The 15403-nt window shown below is 45.9% G+C and overlaps 2 protein-coding genes across 3 annotated transcripts in view; both read left to right on the top strand.

Moving 5' to 3' along the window:
• The first annotated feature begins 1796 nt into the window (after positions 1 to 1796).
• Positions 1797 to 4733, top strand: ncbp2 (nuclear cap binding protein subunit 2). 2 transcript variants are annotated; one of them, XM_076279072.1, is made up of 4 exons: positions 1797 to 1925; positions 2399 to 2580; positions 2725 to 2863; positions 4243 to 4733. In XM_076279072.1, exons 1-4 carry the CDS (start codon positions 1851 to 1853, stop codon positions 4339 to 4341), a joined length of 495 nt encoding a protein of 164 aa, XP_076135187.1. In that variant the 5' UTR covers positions 1797 to 1850; the 3' UTR covers positions 4342 to 4733. The 2 variants fall into 2 exon arrangements, with proteins under 2 accessions (XP_076135187.1, XP_076135186.1); XM_076279071.1 differs by having other exon boundaries at positions 4118 to 4317.
• Positions 4734 to 6011: 1278 nt separating this feature from the next.
• The window catches only part of ankmy1 (ankyrin repeat and MYND domain containing 1), a 16742-nt gene continuing 7350 nt past the window's right edge, over positions 6012 to 15403 (top strand). Inside the window, exons 1-11 of the mRNA XM_076275469.1 lie at positions 6012 to 6194; positions 6348 to 6494; positions 6655 to 7157; positions 7429 to 7645; positions 8029 to 8205; positions 8491 to 9422; positions 9811 to 9982; positions 10409 to 10549; positions 12355 to 12406; positions 12773 to 12828; positions 13134 to 13241. Coding sequence (XP_076131584.1) covers positions 6012 to 6194; positions 6348 to 6494; positions 6655 to 7157; positions 7429 to 7645; positions 8029 to 8205; positions 8491 to 9422; positions 9811 to 9982; positions 10409 to 10549; positions 12355 to 12406; positions 12773 to 12828; positions 13134 to 13241 — 2688 coding nt within the window. The remainder of the gene's footprint in view (positions 6195 to 6347; positions 6495 to 6654; positions 7158 to 7428; positions 7646 to 8028; positions 8206 to 8490; positions 9423 to 9810; positions 9983 to 10408; positions 10550 to 12354; positions 12407 to 12772; positions 12829 to 13133; positions 13242 to 15403) is intronic.

Raw genomic sequence — 15403 nt, 5'->3', positions numbered from 1 at the left:
TCAGACTTCCAGTACAACTCTGAGTCATGTCACCTGCGGAAGTTCTCAGACAGTTCACAGACTGCAGTTGTGGGGTGTGTCAGTGATGGTAAGGAGACGGAGTACAGGCAACTGGTGGACCACTTTGTGACATAGTGCAGAAACAACCACCTTGTCTTGAATGTGGCTAATACAAGGGAAATGGTGGTGGACTTTCGTAGGGCCAGGCCTGAGCTAAATACCATTTCATTACTGGGTGAGGAAGTTGTTGAGAACTACAAATATGTGCGGGTTCTTATAGACAATAAACTGGATTGGAGGTACAACACTGAGGCTGTATACATAAGTATATATACTCTTTTGATCCCGTGAGGGAAATTTGACTCTGCATTTAACCCAATCCGTGAATTAGTGAAACACACTCAGCACAAAGTGAACACACAATGAGGTGAAGCACACACTAATCCCGACGCAGTGAGCTGCCTGCTACAGCGGCGCTCGAGGAGCAGTGAGGGGTTAGGTGCCTTGCTCAAGGGCACTTCAGTTGTTCCTACTGGTCGGTGTTCGTACCGGCAACCCTCCGGTTACAAGTCCGAAACGCTAACCAGTAGGCCACGGCTGCTCCAAAGAAGGGTCAGAGCAGACTCTATTTTTTGAGAAAGCTTAGGTCATTTAATGTGTGGTCATGGTAAAAAAAATAGTTTTCATCTGTAGCTTATTCGGTTCAAAAGTTGTAGTCAAAACCCTTTTTCGGACAGTCACCAGATTGCATTTGGGGACTTTGAGGGTCCACATATACCCAATCATAAATATTTAGTGTTTCCCATAGCCAGAAAAGGTGAAATATTTTTTAATTTTACATTTGTATCTCATCTGGTTCAAAATATGCAGCCTACAGTAATCCCTTTTCAGGTGGCGGCCATATTGGATTTGGCAGCCATCTTGGTCCCAGGGGCCACTGGCTCCGGCATCCTCACCAAATCATTTCAGTATGCCCTCAGCTGCATCCATGCCAAATTTTGTGCTTGTAGATAAATTGGCGAAAACAATGGGGTGTAAGGCCATATTGGAATTGGAGGATTAATGGGTCCAGATATACTGGGTCATAAAGATGAACATTTATATGTGTTTCCCATGATCAATTAAGTTGAAAAAGACATCAAGTTTGTATTTGCAGCTCATGTGGTTCAAAAGTTATAGTCGGAACACTTTTCGGGCAGCAGCCATATTGGATTTGGCTGCCATCTTGGCCCCAAGGGTCGCTGGCAGTGGCGCCCTAGCTAAATCATTTCAGTATGACCTGAGCTACATCTGTACCAAATTTGGCGCTTTTAAAAGAAATTGCGCGAAACAACCTATTTATGTGCTTAAGGCCCCCCACTACAAGTATTTCCCATGATTGTGGTTGTGTTTACTGAACCAGACTAAGAGATTAGAGGCTCTTCTGTATTATTTCTGTATTATAACATCTTTATTCTAATATTTTGAGAAACTGATTTTTTATTGGATTTGATTGTAGGCCTAAGCCATAATCATCGACATGCCTTGAAATATGTCACTCTATGTAACGAATCTAGAATATATGAAAGATTCACTTAAAATAATACAGGTTAGGGGCATAGGTGTTTTTACCCATGCAGAGAGTTTTGGTCATTGCATTTAGATGGCAGTGTCTTTCAAAAAGAAACACAAGAATTTGGTTCGTTAAGTTCACAACCAAGGCAATAGGTGGCAGTACAACACATTCCAGGCAAAATAATGAGTTGCGTTCCTCGATAATGACGTAGTTCCGGCTTCAAATTGTGCATAGAAGAAAGCGGTAGGAAAGTGGTGGTGTGGTGGTCCGCCAGCTCGTCTTTGTTGCTATCAACATGTCTGTGAAGTTAAACGCATTGTATAGCGACTCTTATGTTGACATAAGCCAATATAGAGACCAGCATTTCAAGGTAAGTTTTTATATTCACAAAGATATTTGCTACAGTTGCCTACCGACCTATAAAATGCACACTAAATGTTCAATTACGCTAATGTTATCGCTAGCCAGCTAAACTAGCTTCGCCATCACTGTAGATTCCCTTGCTTCCATGAGAGTAATTTCTAGTTATCTGTTAAGACAGTGAGCACAGACATCATTGTCTACTACCAAGAGTTATTCAACCATATGGTGTGTGATGCCGTGTAACGGAAACCGAAATGTTTGGCACATTGGTCAGTCTCACAGGCGGATCCACTCACTGGCTATCAAGGTAGCTAGCGTTATTGGGCTGGCTGTGTGCTCTCTCAGCTAGCTGGCACATCCGCCAACACATTAGTTTAGGGCAAAACGGTGGGGACTTTAGAGAAAATTGTGTGACAGACTACTGTCGCAACGTTACCTATGGACTTGGGGTTAGTGAGATGAAAGTTCTCTTTCCTACAGGGTAACCGAGTGGAACAGGAGAAGCTACTGCGCCAGAGTAATACCCTCTATGTTGGGAACCTGTCTTTCTACACCACAGAGGAACAGGTTTACGAACTGTTCGCCAAAAGTGGCGATGTCAAGAGAATCATCATTGGCCTTGACAAGGTGAAGAAAACCGCCTGTGGCTTTTGTTTTGTGGAGTATCCTTTACAGTTCCATCAGTCTTCAGAGCCCAGCCTGCCTGGGGGAACATCTTCGTTGAATAGCAGTGTTTTCATTTTCTCCATTGCTGTGTATAGTGTATCGGTGTCTTGTCTTGAGTTGCTCCTTAATGTAGTTTTTAGATACTACTCACGCACAGACGCAGAAAACGCCATGAGATTCATTAACGGCACACGTCTGGACGACCGTATCATCCGCACGGACTGGGACGCCGGGTTTAAAGAGGGCCGCCAGTTCGGCCGAGGGAAGTCTGGTGGTCAGGTGAGTAACCTCTCCCTTTCCCTTCTCTCTCTCTCTCCCTTATGACTATCTTATCCCTCTCTGTCTTCTGTCTCCATTCCTCTCTCTTTCCCCTATGACTATCGTATCCCTCTCTGTCTTCTGTCTCCATTCCTCTCTCTTTCCCCTATGACTATCGTATCCCTCTCTGTCTTCTGTCTCCATTCCTCTCTCTCTCTCCCTTATGACTATCGTATCCCTCTCTGTCTTCTGTCTCCATTCCTCACTCTCTTTCCCCTATGACTATCTTATCCCTCTCTGTCTTCTGTCTCCATTCCTCACTCTCTTTCCCCTATGACTATCTTATCGCTCTCTCTCCTCTCTCCATCCCTCACTCTCTTTCCCTGTGACTATCTTATCGCTCTCTCTCTCTCTCTCCTCTCTCCATACCTCTATGACAGACTTCAAACTTCAAATAAAATCACGATTGAGTTGTAAAATGTTAGAATGTGTGTAAATAAAAAAGCATTACAAAACCCTGCCCAAGTAAAAGGTGCTGGGCCAGTGGTAGTGTTTGTCATAAATTATCTCCATTGTGTATGAAGGGCTGATGAAGGGCTGCACTGATAAAAAAACAAAATCTAACCAAGTGTTCTTGATCTTATATTAAGAACAATATTTGGTATTGTTTTTTGCGTGAAGGAGACTTAGGCTCCCTAGCACTCTCGAAAGATAATTTTGATTTAATTAATGAAGACTGACTTATTTTAGGAGTCCTATCAAGACAAATTTGCTCAACGTACTGGCAGACAAATTTGCGTAACACACTGGCAGACAAATTTGTTTGTCTTAAAATAAGTGAAACTCTTATTAAGTCAAGTCAAATGATTTTATGTGAAAACGCTAGGTAAGTGTCTTCATACTAAAAACATCAAATAGATTTTTTTGATCTTGATATAAAGACTAATGACATTTGGTTAGATTTGTATTAGATAAGCAGTTCTTGCAGTGTAGAGTCTCCGTGTTTTGGTGTCTTTCTTTAATCGCATACGATCAGAGAAGGAGCTTCAAGCCCTGACTATTAACAAGACAAACTTGGATGATGCCACTTAAGGGATGTGGTTTATTTCTGCAGATTTTTTTCTACAGGTCCTCTTTGTATGTTTATTTAAATAAATAAATAAATAATCAAAGTAGTAACATTATTCAGTGAAAGTACTGTTAACTGTTAGCATATATGCAGCAAGGCCAGATGCCTTGCCATGTTGAGAACCCCCCGTTTCTTTATCTCCCCAGGTCAGAGATGAATACAGACAAGACTATGACCCAGCCCGCGGGGGCTATGGAAAAGTCATTCATAAATGACAAGCTGTGTTTCTATGCTATGTGTGTGTGTGTGTCTGTCTGTGTGCCTCTTCCAGGTCAGAGATGAATATAGACAAGATTATGATCCAGCCCGGGGCGGATACGGGAAGATAGCTCAGCTGCAGAAGGGTCCCGAGGGACGGCATACTTTTTAATTTGGGAAATTTCGGAATTTTACGAGGCTGGAGAGCACAGACAGCAAGCAAGGTCCTGATCAATTATTCCTAAATTTCAGTTTTGACATCTTGACTTGTCCAACGGCATGGTCCCATTCTGAAGAGAGTTCTAGGGCTACAGATCAGCTTGGCAGACTACACACGTCCCCTTTAGAAGGTGCAGGGGTTCCCCCTGTCCCCTGTAGCGGGTGGGGGTTAGGTTTAGCGGCGATGTATGGGATCTCTGAGGAGAGGGAGTCGTAGATACAGTGGGAACCAAGATCAGCTGGGGACAGTCCTCTATACTAGTCACTGTAGTTTTCATGTTTTCTGTACATACATACGTTGACCTTTTTTATAAATAAAAACAAAACCTGATGTTTTAATCTTTATTGACTTGTGTTTGTATTTGGAGGGAGGGGGGGTGTTAATGAAGTCATCTTAAGACAACTTTGGTTTCAAGGTGTTTGGCATGGCTTATGGTGTTAATAATAACATTTTAAAAAGACCATCAGGATGTTTTGGAACGCCACAGGGCATTCTGAAGACTAATCAAAATATGTTACTGATTAATTAATCAATTAATACTTAATTGATGTTTTTTTTTCTTTCTTGAACATGTGGAGCTCAAACTCCCTATTGCCTAGTCGTAATCCTGATGTTTCTTGGACTCTTACTTACTATTTATGTAAAATAATTTAAGCTTGAAAAAAGTACTGTGTGGAGCAGTGTAGTTTTTCATGTCCAAAATATTGCATATCTGTATGAACTGTAAAGAATTCCTCCAAATCTGCTGTGTTGGTGCTCAGAGAACTGTAGTTTTGACACTTGAAGTAATGCAGTTATTTTTAACTAGGGTTGATCTTGGTATGGTAAAACTGTTTTACTGGTTATTAATGTGCTATGACTGTACCTGCATTTGTTCACCTTGTGCGTGTCAGTGTAGCAGCGTTTGTTTTGAGCCACCAGATAAGGGTAGGGTGAACGGGGACGCCGATCACCTGTCCATGCTCATCTTACACCTCGCTGACTCTCTTTAGACCTGGCACTTACAGAACAATGCGATCGTCAGAGTCACTCTTAAGTACAAAATAGGTCTGGCTGTTGACCGCAACAGGTAGGCTACAATAGACAAGGTTTTACTTGATGAGCATGTGGGAAAACAGAGAAAGTGTTTGGCCTTTAGAGGCAGTATGATACAAGTATAGCATATTATAGTGCACTGTAGCCTATAGCCTAGCACTCTGCAAACAGTAAGCACAGAATGCTCCCCAGAGAGAATGATCATCCAAAAAATAAACAGATGTAGTCCTAGACCTGCTGGCAAACACAACGAAGTGGGCGTGGTCTAATAAGCCGAGCGCTTGGGGGGAAAACGGCATTAGGCTGCCAAGGTCCTCTACAGATAAAGATCAATTCAAGTACAATTGAAACATAAATAGATCGAGTTAAATTAATAAGATAAATAAATTGAAAATCACTGGTCTGAAAGTACCGGATGATTATCTCAGCCTTGAGTGATTAATATGGATATGATGTTGAAGGGTGGGGGGGCGTCGTTGTCAAGGTAACGTATAAAGGTAACAAACTTGCAGACCTGCAGGAGAAGTTGTAACCCGGAACTTTCGTGCAGGTAGAAATGGAGACCTACAAAAGTGGGTAAATCAACAATGTCCAGTTCAGTCAGTCATCTAGATGTGCCGTTTCCAATCGGTTACATCTACAGTACTGAGCCAGACAGTGGTAGAAACGGGCTGGGTGTCCAAGAGTGGCCAGATGGGTCGAAATACGAGGGAGAGTTTGTGAATGACCTGAAACACGGAGTGGGTGTTTACTCTTGGCCTAATGGAGAGGTAGGTGAATACTACGTATCCTATCAGTATTGCATTTTGTTATGAATATATCTTCAAATGTGCGCCTACATCGTGTCTCCTAGACCTAGAAGACAAGCTTTGACGCCTATCCAAGCTATCGATTGTAGTTAACATCAAACATGTTGTCTTTAGATCTATGAGGGTTCCTTCTACAAAGACTATCGCCATGGTAAGGGCACATATACCTGGCCTGACGGCTCCAAGTTCTCTGGAAAATTTTATTTGAATCGGAAAGAGGGTTATGGCGTACAGCTGTTACCGGACGGCTCATTTTTCAAGGTAATCTGCTTTTACCTGGTCCAAATCCTTTCACACTATGCCCACAAAGATAACCTGACAAAAAAGCGTTTCACATGTAGAATATTAATCAGCATTTGAAGTGTTGGGTAGGCTATGTTTTCCCATGACTGTACCTTAGTGTCTGTGTATGGCTGTTCAGGGGCTCTATCACGCAGACGAGCGTTTCGGCCCAGGTGTGCTCACCTATGCGGATGGCCGGCAGGACGTGGGGCTTTGGCATCGCTGCCGGTTGTTCAGCCTCTGCACCTGGCTGAAGGACGCCTTCAGCCTCAGGTCCCTCCCAGACTTCCAGTCCCAACAGAGTCGGGTGCGGACTGGCATTACACTCCAGGGGGACCCACAGAACCTGCTTCCAGAGCTACCCAAATCCACAATCTGCAAGGACCCACTGGTGTTCTCCCCAGAGGAGATGCTGAAGGACGAACGCTTCATCCTGCCACCTGACACGCTCCGCTATGCCAATGACCCAGACCATCTGCCCCTGCCCCCACGCATTAGGAAGCACCTGGATGAGCTCTTCTTCAGCAGCAGCAATCCGGACACTCCCGTACACACACACACACAGGTGTACACTCACACATATGGGAATACCAGCTGTCTGCCACTACAGGAACGCATGCAGGAGCACATCAACAGACACAGGTCAGGCACACACACACACACACACACACATACATATGGCTAGGTTAGTGTGCATGTCCTGCAGGTTTGAAGTGGAAGATGTTGACTGGGACATGTGTTGTGGACTGTGTTTGTTTGTGTGTGTCTGCGTACGTGTGTGTGTGTGTGTCCTGCAGGTGTAAGGCGGATGGGGTTGACCGGAACGTGTGTGTGTGTGTCCTGCAGGTGTGAGGCGGATGGGGTTGACCGGGACGTGTGTTTGTGTGACTGTGTGTGTGTGTGTGTCCTGCAGGTGTGAGGTGGAGGCGCTTGACTGGGACGTTGGGGCAGTCTTGTCCATGCGCAGGGAGGCGTTTGGCCCTAAGGGGCCCTTGGAGTTGGGCTCGGAGCGGCTCATTAAGGAGGCGGCGCGGGGGGATCCCCAGACTGTTTACCACATCCTCAGGGACGGAAGGATCCACCCTGACGTGGGGGACGCACAAGGCCACACTCCTCTTCTTGCTGCTACGGTAACACCATAGTGATGCCAGAGGACATAGGAAATGACATCATTCCGACTATGGACTATATATCTCATTCGCATTCATTAAAGTTCAGCCAGAAAAATAAAAGTTTGGAAGTGTCAGATGGAAACACTTATTCCTAAGGATTCAATTCAGGTTAAAGGCATTACCAGACTGGCAGGTGTTTGCGTTCCGATCGGGGCTGCTGGGATGTGATGTGGGTTTAGGGTGTTGCTGGGATGTGATGTGGGTTTAGGGTGTTGCTGGGATGTGATGTGGGTTTAGAGTGTTGCTGGGATGTGATGTGGGTTTAGAGTGTTGCTGGGAGGGTGATGGAAGGTGGAGCCTGTGTGTGTGTCCCGCAGGTGAACTGTGTGTGTGTCCCGCAGGTGAACTGCCATAATGAGGTGATCAACATGCTCCTGGACAGCGGTGCCAACGTGAACAAGTTGAACACAGAGGGCATGTCGGCCCTGGCCATCTGCCACGTGCTTTACTACCCTGCCAGCTCTCTCCACACCACCGTGGCAGAACTCAGGCTCGACAGGGACTCGCCCAAGCCACAGGTCACTCACTTACTTATTATGTGCCTACCTGTGCACGCGTGTGTGTGTGTGTGTGTGTGTGTGTGTGTGTGTGTGTGTGTGTGTGTGTGTGTGTGTGTGTGTGTGTGTGTGTGTGTGTGTGTGTGTGTGTGTGTGTGTGTGTGTGTGTGTGTGTGTGTGTGTGTGTGTGTGTGTGTGTGTGTGTGTGTGTGTGTGTGTGTGTGTGTGTGTGAGTGTGTTTGTGTTTGTGTTTGCTGTTGATAATGACATGCAGGACTGGTGAAACCTGTGTTATTTGATTCTCAGGTGTCAGTACCAAAGTCTCCACAAGCTGACAATCAGGAAGATGAGGCTAGTAAAAACTCAACCAGCCCTGTCCCTCAGTCACCTGATCAGAGTCATTCAGCCAATGAGGAGACAGCAGCCCCAAGGCACACACAGGCTGACCCGGGTGAAGCTCCGCCCCTCAGTTCCCCAGTAATGGAGGAGGTATCAGAAGGGGAGGGGCCTATGAATAAAAGTATCAAAGCTCAGAGCGAATATTCAGAGAATGAGGGACTTGGGAATGGACAGTGGGAGGAGCCTAAACAGGAAGCATCTGACATTAAGGGACTTCAGAGGGAGGAGCCTAAACAGGAAACATCTGACTCTGAGGGGCCTCAGAGGGCGGAGACTAAACAGGAAACATCTGACATTGAGGGACTTCCAAGGGAGGAGTCTAAACAGGAAACATCTGGCATTGAGGGGCCTCAGGGGGAGGAGCCTAAGCAGGAAACATCTGACATTGAGGGACTTCAGAGGGTGGAGACTAAACAGGAAACATCTGACATTGAGGGACCTCAGGGGGAGGAGTCTATAGTTAAGGGGTCTGACAGGGAGAAGCTTGTAAATGAAGCACCAGAGAGGGTGGGGCCTATAAGTGAAGATTCAGAGAGGGAGGGGCTTATAAATGAAGAGTCGGAGACAGGGGAGCCTCAGATTGAGAAGTCCATTATGATTGGTCTGGGCGAGGAGCCAGCTGTGTCGAATGGAGGCACTGCAGGCAGGGATATGACCTTTGACCCTGAAAGCGCTGAGCAGTGTGTGGCCAGTGACTCTGTGGTGTCACTGGCCAGCTTCCAGATTGCCGTATCAAAGGAGGCGCTGGACCAGGCTGCGGAGGCCCTGTGCCATTCAGGACTGCTACCAGCAGAGGGCACTCAGGAGACCGTCCACAAGATCGCTCTTGCCAAAACGCAGTGAGTCTTAGAGGTGGTCAGAGCAGACACTAGCACAGCTGGACAAAGTGGTAATAAACTAGCCACTTTCACAGCTGGACATACAGTAGTGTAAATAAACTAGCCACTTTCACAGCTGGACATATAGTAGTGTAAATAAACTAGCCACTTTCACAACTGGACATACAGTAGTGTAAATAAACTAGCCACTTTCACAGCTGGACATATAGTAGTGTAAATAAACCAACTACTAGCACAGCTGGATAGGTTTTTTTTTATGTTGTTGCTGGGGCATTCTTCCTGGCAGGATTTGTTTGTTTGATGCTGGGGCTTCTTGACGGGGGCTTGTTTGTTTGTTGTTTGTTGTTTGTTGGTGTTGCTGGCTGTTGCCTGGTGTGGCTGTTGCTAGGCGCAGTGAGCGGTGGGCCACTCTGCGGCTGCTGCTGTCCCGGGGGGCGGATCCCAACGCCGCTCTGGTGCCCATGCCAGTCCTCTTCCTGGCCATCAAGGCAGCACACACACACGCCGTCCAGCTGCTGCTGGAGGCAGGAGCACGCACAGACATCTGCCTGCCCTCTGAGGTACACACACACACACACACACACACCTGCTTGCTCTCTGAGGTACACACACACACACACACATCTGCTTGCTCTCTGAGGTACGCACACACACACACACACGCACACACACATACACACACACACACACACACACACACACACACATCTGCTTGCTCTCTGAGGTACACACACACACACACACACACACACACATGCTTCTGTACATAATAATAATAATAATAATAATAATAATAATAATAACAATTCTCCTTATTCCCTCTTTCTGCTCTTCCCTCTCACCTGTTCACCCATTCTCTACTACTTTCTACTCCTCCTCTCTCCCTCCTCCCCTCTCCTCCTCCTCTACTCCTCCTCTCTACTCCTTCTCTCTACTCCTCCTCTACCCCTCCTGTCCCCCTCTCTACTCCTCTCCCTCCTCTGTAGCTTAATGGTCTGTATCCGCTGCACGTGGCAGCTGGTCTCCCGGGAGACGAGGGTCCGCGGATCACTGAGCTGCTGCTGCATGCTGTGGCGGACCCTGATGTCCAGGCCCAGGACACACACATGCTCTTTGAGCTGGACAAGGTCAGTGCTCACTCACAGGGCCCTTTTTGAGGGCTGCTGCCTCATCTCGCCTCGTCTCGTCTCGTCTCTTCTCTTCTCTTCTCTTCTCTTCTCGTCTCGCCTCGTCTCTTCTCTTCTCTTCTCTTCTCTTCTCTTCTCGTCTCGCTCGTCTCGTCTCGTCTCGTCTCGTCTCGTCTCGTCTCGTCTCGACTCGTGTCTTCTCGTGTCTTCTCGTCTCTTCTCTTCTCGTCTCGTCTCGTCTCGTCTCTTCTCTTCTCTTCTCGTCTCGTCTCGTCTCGTCTCGTCTCGCTCGTCTCGTCTCGTCTCGCCTCGCCTCGCCTCCTTGTCTCGTCTCGCTCGTCTCTTCTCGTCTCGTCTCGTCTCGTCTCATCTCGCCTCGCCTCTTCTCGTCTCGCCTCGCCTCTTCTCGTCTCGTCTCGTCTCGTCTCGCTCGTCTCGTCTCGTTTCGTCTCGCTCGTCTCTTCTCGTCTCGCTCGTCTCGTCTCGTCTCGCTCGTCTCGTCTCGCTCGTCTCGTCTCGTCTCGTCTCGTCTCGTCTCGTCTCGTCTCTTCTCTTCTCGTCTCGTCTCGCTCGTCTCTTCTCGTCTCGTCTCGCTCGTCTTGTCTCTTCTCTTCTCGTCTCGCTCGTCTCTTCTCGTCTCGCTCGTCTCTTCTCGTCTCTTCTCGTCTCTTCTCGTCTCGCCTCGCCTCGCCTCGCCTCGCCTCGCCTCTTCTCGTCTCGTCTAGTCTCTTCTCGTCTCTCTCGTCTCGTCTCGTCTCTTCTCTTCTCTTCTCTTCTCTTCTCGTCTCGTCTCGTCTCGTCTCGTCTCGTCTCGTCTCGTCTCGTCTTGCTCGTCTCGTCTCGTCTTGTCTCGTCTCCCCGCATTACCTCCTTCCACCTACATGAAATACCAATGATGATTTGTATACCTCTTTTTACTCATCATTACCATAGGTGCCAATAGATGTGGAGGGCACTGCAGGTGTTTGTGTAACAATATGTATATGAACGTAACGCTTTCTACAGTTTGTGAGCGGGCAGACAGGTGAAGTTGAGCGAGCGCGAGAGAGATCTCCAGAGCGAGCGGAGGAACAGTTCCTGTGAGCGAGTAGAGGGAAACTGAAGTCAAGTCAAGTCGGCTTTATTGTCAATTTCTTTACATGCACTGGTCATACAAAGAATTGAAATTTCGTTTCTTACTTTCCCATACAGACATAGACATACTTTAGACATAGACATAGCCATAGACAATAAATAAAAAATAAAAATATTAAGACATACCACATACAGACATTAAAGTGCGAGACTGAAATATAGAACATATATCAAAAAAATTGAGGTAGTTGTGTTGTATATTTACATAGTCCTAGCGTAACCTTCTGACAGAGTAGTAGTAGCAGCAGCATTGTGGCAGAGTGATAAATAACATTGATAACATTTACATGAAGTTTAAACTTGTGCTTGTGTGTACTGTATATTTACATTGATATGCAGTCATTTCAAGTATATCAGGCTTGATATGAAGCAGCAACACGTTAGGCTGCGCAGTCACAGTGCAGTACAGGGCGGTCCTGGGGGGGGTGTTGGGGGGGGGGGGAGGTTAGGGTAGACAGGATCCTAGTGTCCTAGGTTCCTGGCTGGCTGGTGGGTGGGGGGGCTGTCAGTGATGGGAGAGTGGGTAGAGTGTTCAGCATCATGATTGCTTGGTGGATGAAGCTACTTGCAAGTCTGGTGGTGCGGGAGCGGAGGCTCCTGTACCTCTTTCCAGAGGGCAGGAGGCTGAACAGTTCGTGTGCAGGGTGGGTTGTGTCCTTGACAATCATTAGTGCTTTGCGGGTGAGGCGGGTGGTGTAAATAAGATGGACGACACACACATGAATGAAAAGGGGGCTGTTGTCGCACGTACATATTCAACTTAGCAAACATGCAAAGACATTGGTGGAGCACAGAATAGATTCCTGTTTGCTCAACTACAAGTTTTTTGTGCTCGAGTTTCATTTTTCGTCAAAATATAATTTGTGTCCTTGCTCAAAGCATTTTTCTGCGCTCAAATTGTTCTAGTGCTCGCTCATAAAAGAGGCACAAATGTAACTCCATAGTATACGGGTGCTGAGATAGGGCTGCTGGAGTTTATTGTTCTGTTTTTGTGCCACCTGTAGAACACGCCTGATCCCCAGGGAGGATCTGGGAACAAACCTGGCAACGTGTCTGGGGCACCACCTCAGGGCCCGGGCACTGGCAGTCCCGACAGAGGCCGCACGCCGCTCCACATCGCCTGCCAGAGAGACCAGGACCACAAGGTCAGTCAACTGTTGTTGTTGTTGTTGTAATTATGTGTGTGTGTGTGTGAGTGTGTGTGTGTGTATTTTAGAATGCCAGAAATGTGGTGTGTGCATGTGTGTATTTTAGAGTGCCCGCAATATGGTGTGTGCGTGTGTGTGTGTGCGTGCGTGTGCGTGTGCGTGTGCGTGTGTGTGTGTGTGTGTGTGTGTGTGTATTTTAGAATGCCAGAGATGTGGAGTGTGTGTGTTTTTTTAAAATGCCCGAGAGATGTGGTGTGTGTTTTAGAATGATGTTATGGATGTGGTGTGTGTGTATTTTTTAGAATGCCAGAGATGCGGTGTGTGTTCTGCTGTCTCATAAAGCCAGCACCAGTCTGCTGTGGAGTGGACACTCTCCCCTCTCCCTGGCCATCGCCAGTGGCAACCATCTGGTATGTGACCTTAGTTCCTTTCTAACAAGTGTGTGGTGTGTTCAAGTTCTTTGAACAGAGGTGGACGTTCAAGGAGAACACATTTTCTTTGAACTGTTCAATTGTCATGTTCTTGTGTAAATGTTTCGCATTGTTAATTGGTAACATTTCATCCAGCCTCCCTGTTTATTTGTGCCATACCCATAACCATAACCATAATCCTAAGAATAACTTTAAACCTAACCATGACCCTAACCATAACCATAATCCTAACCATAACTTTAAACCTAACCATGACCCTAACCATGACCCTAACCATAACTCTTTCAAGCCCTCCGTAAGAGGCACTATTCTAAACGTTTCCTCCGCCACATTAAGCACTTGACTCTGGCCGGCCTTGCTCCCACTCACTCATACACCCCAAACACTTGCCCATCACCCACTCCCACACCAGACCTTCCTCCTAACCCCAACCCGGACCCCAACCCAGACCCAGATCCTAATCCCAACCCTTTTCCTAACCTTAACCCTGACTCTAACTCCAACCCTTTTCCTAACCTTAACCCCAACCCTTTTCCTAACCCTAACCCCAACCCTCTTCCTAACCCTAACCCCAACCCTCTTCCTAACCCCAACCCTGACCCACCCCATCTCCTGCCCCTTATTGGCACCTACTCACACGGCATACAACACCTTCACCACACACTGAAACAACACTATACCGAATTCCAAACAACACACCCCACCTTCCAACACCACAAACTCATCTCTGCATATAGACGCAATAAAAACCTCAAAGACCTCCTCATACGCACCACCTTCACCCGTCACTTACAACCCCCACCCCCTAAAGAAAACGTACACTTCACCCCTCACCTTTTTATCACCAATATTCATAGTCACTGTTCTGCACCCACCAATCCATTAAACTTAGACACTCCCAATTTAGTATATGTTATCACCTGCACTCACTGCCACATGTTGTACATCGGGGAAACTGGACATACACTACGCATACGCCTCAAACAACATCTGCACAACATACACAAAAATACACGCAACACTTACCTCGTCACACACTTCCAGACGCACAACATCACACTTTTGAGGGTCTGTGGCATTGAAGGGAACCCAGGCTGGACTGTTTTACAGAGGAAAAGAGCAGAGAGATTGTGGATTTTAAAACTTCAAACATTACACCCAACAGGTTTTAATGAAAATTTAAATTAAAGTTTTAAACCACTCTGTGTCTTTTTTTATAGCTCCTCTCTTTTATCTCTTCTCTTTAACTTTTATTTTCATTTTATTTTATTTTATTTTATTTTATTGGACTTTTAGATGGGAATAGTGGGGCGAGAACAACTGGCCAGTGCACCATAGTCAAACCAACTACATACTAAAATAAATTTTAATTCTAATTTCCTAACCCTACCTCCTAAGACTGGTCTCAAGTTGGAGTTGACATTGTTGTTTTCAGAGACCAAAATGAATCACCAAAAGAAAATTTCTTTAATTTTTTAACAATGTCAACTCCGACTTGAGACCAGTCTTATTTTACTAAGACTGGTCTCATGTTGGAGTTGACATTGTTGTGTTCAGAGACCAAGATAAATCACCAAAAGATGATTTCTTTACTCAACTGTAGAGTGTATGAGTGCATATATGAGGATTATGTCCACTCGTTAACTGTACTTGTATGTTAAATCAGAGTGTATAAGTGAATATCTGAGGATTATGTCCACTTGTTAACTGTACTCTTATATTAAATCAGAGTGTATGAGTGAATATATGAGGATTATGTCCACTCGTTAACTGTACTTGTATGTTAAATCAGAGTGTATGAGTGAATATCTGAGGATTATGTCCACCCGTTAACTGTACTCTTATATTAAATCAGAGTGTATGAGTGAATATATGAGGATTATGTCCACTTGTTAACTGTACTCTTATATTAAATCAGAGTGTATGAGTGAATATATGAGGATAATGTCCATTCGTTAACTGTACTTGTATATTCAATTTGAGTGTATGAGTGAATATATGAGGATTATGTCCACTCGTTAATTGTACTCGTATATTTGTAAACATTTGTAGTCTTATACCCACACTTAAGCGTTATGCATATGGAAAGGCTTTTTATGCACCTTGGGCTTAGAAGAGCCGCATTACAATATTCTTACTAC

This window comes from Alosa pseudoharengus, unplaced genomic scaffold (genome assembly GCF_046254945.1).
Source record: "Alosa pseudoharengus isolate Yale_2024_CS ecotype anadromous, Long Island Sound unplaced genomic scaffold, YU_APseudo_1.1 YU_APseudo_1.1_scf_11, whole genome shotgun sequence".
Lineage (NCBI taxonomy): Eukaryota > Metazoa > Chordata > Actinopteri > Clupeiformes > Clupeidae > Alosa > Alosa pseudoharengus.
Note: the sequence above shows the minus strand (reverse complement) of the source record. Positions and strands in the feature narration are given on the sequence as shown.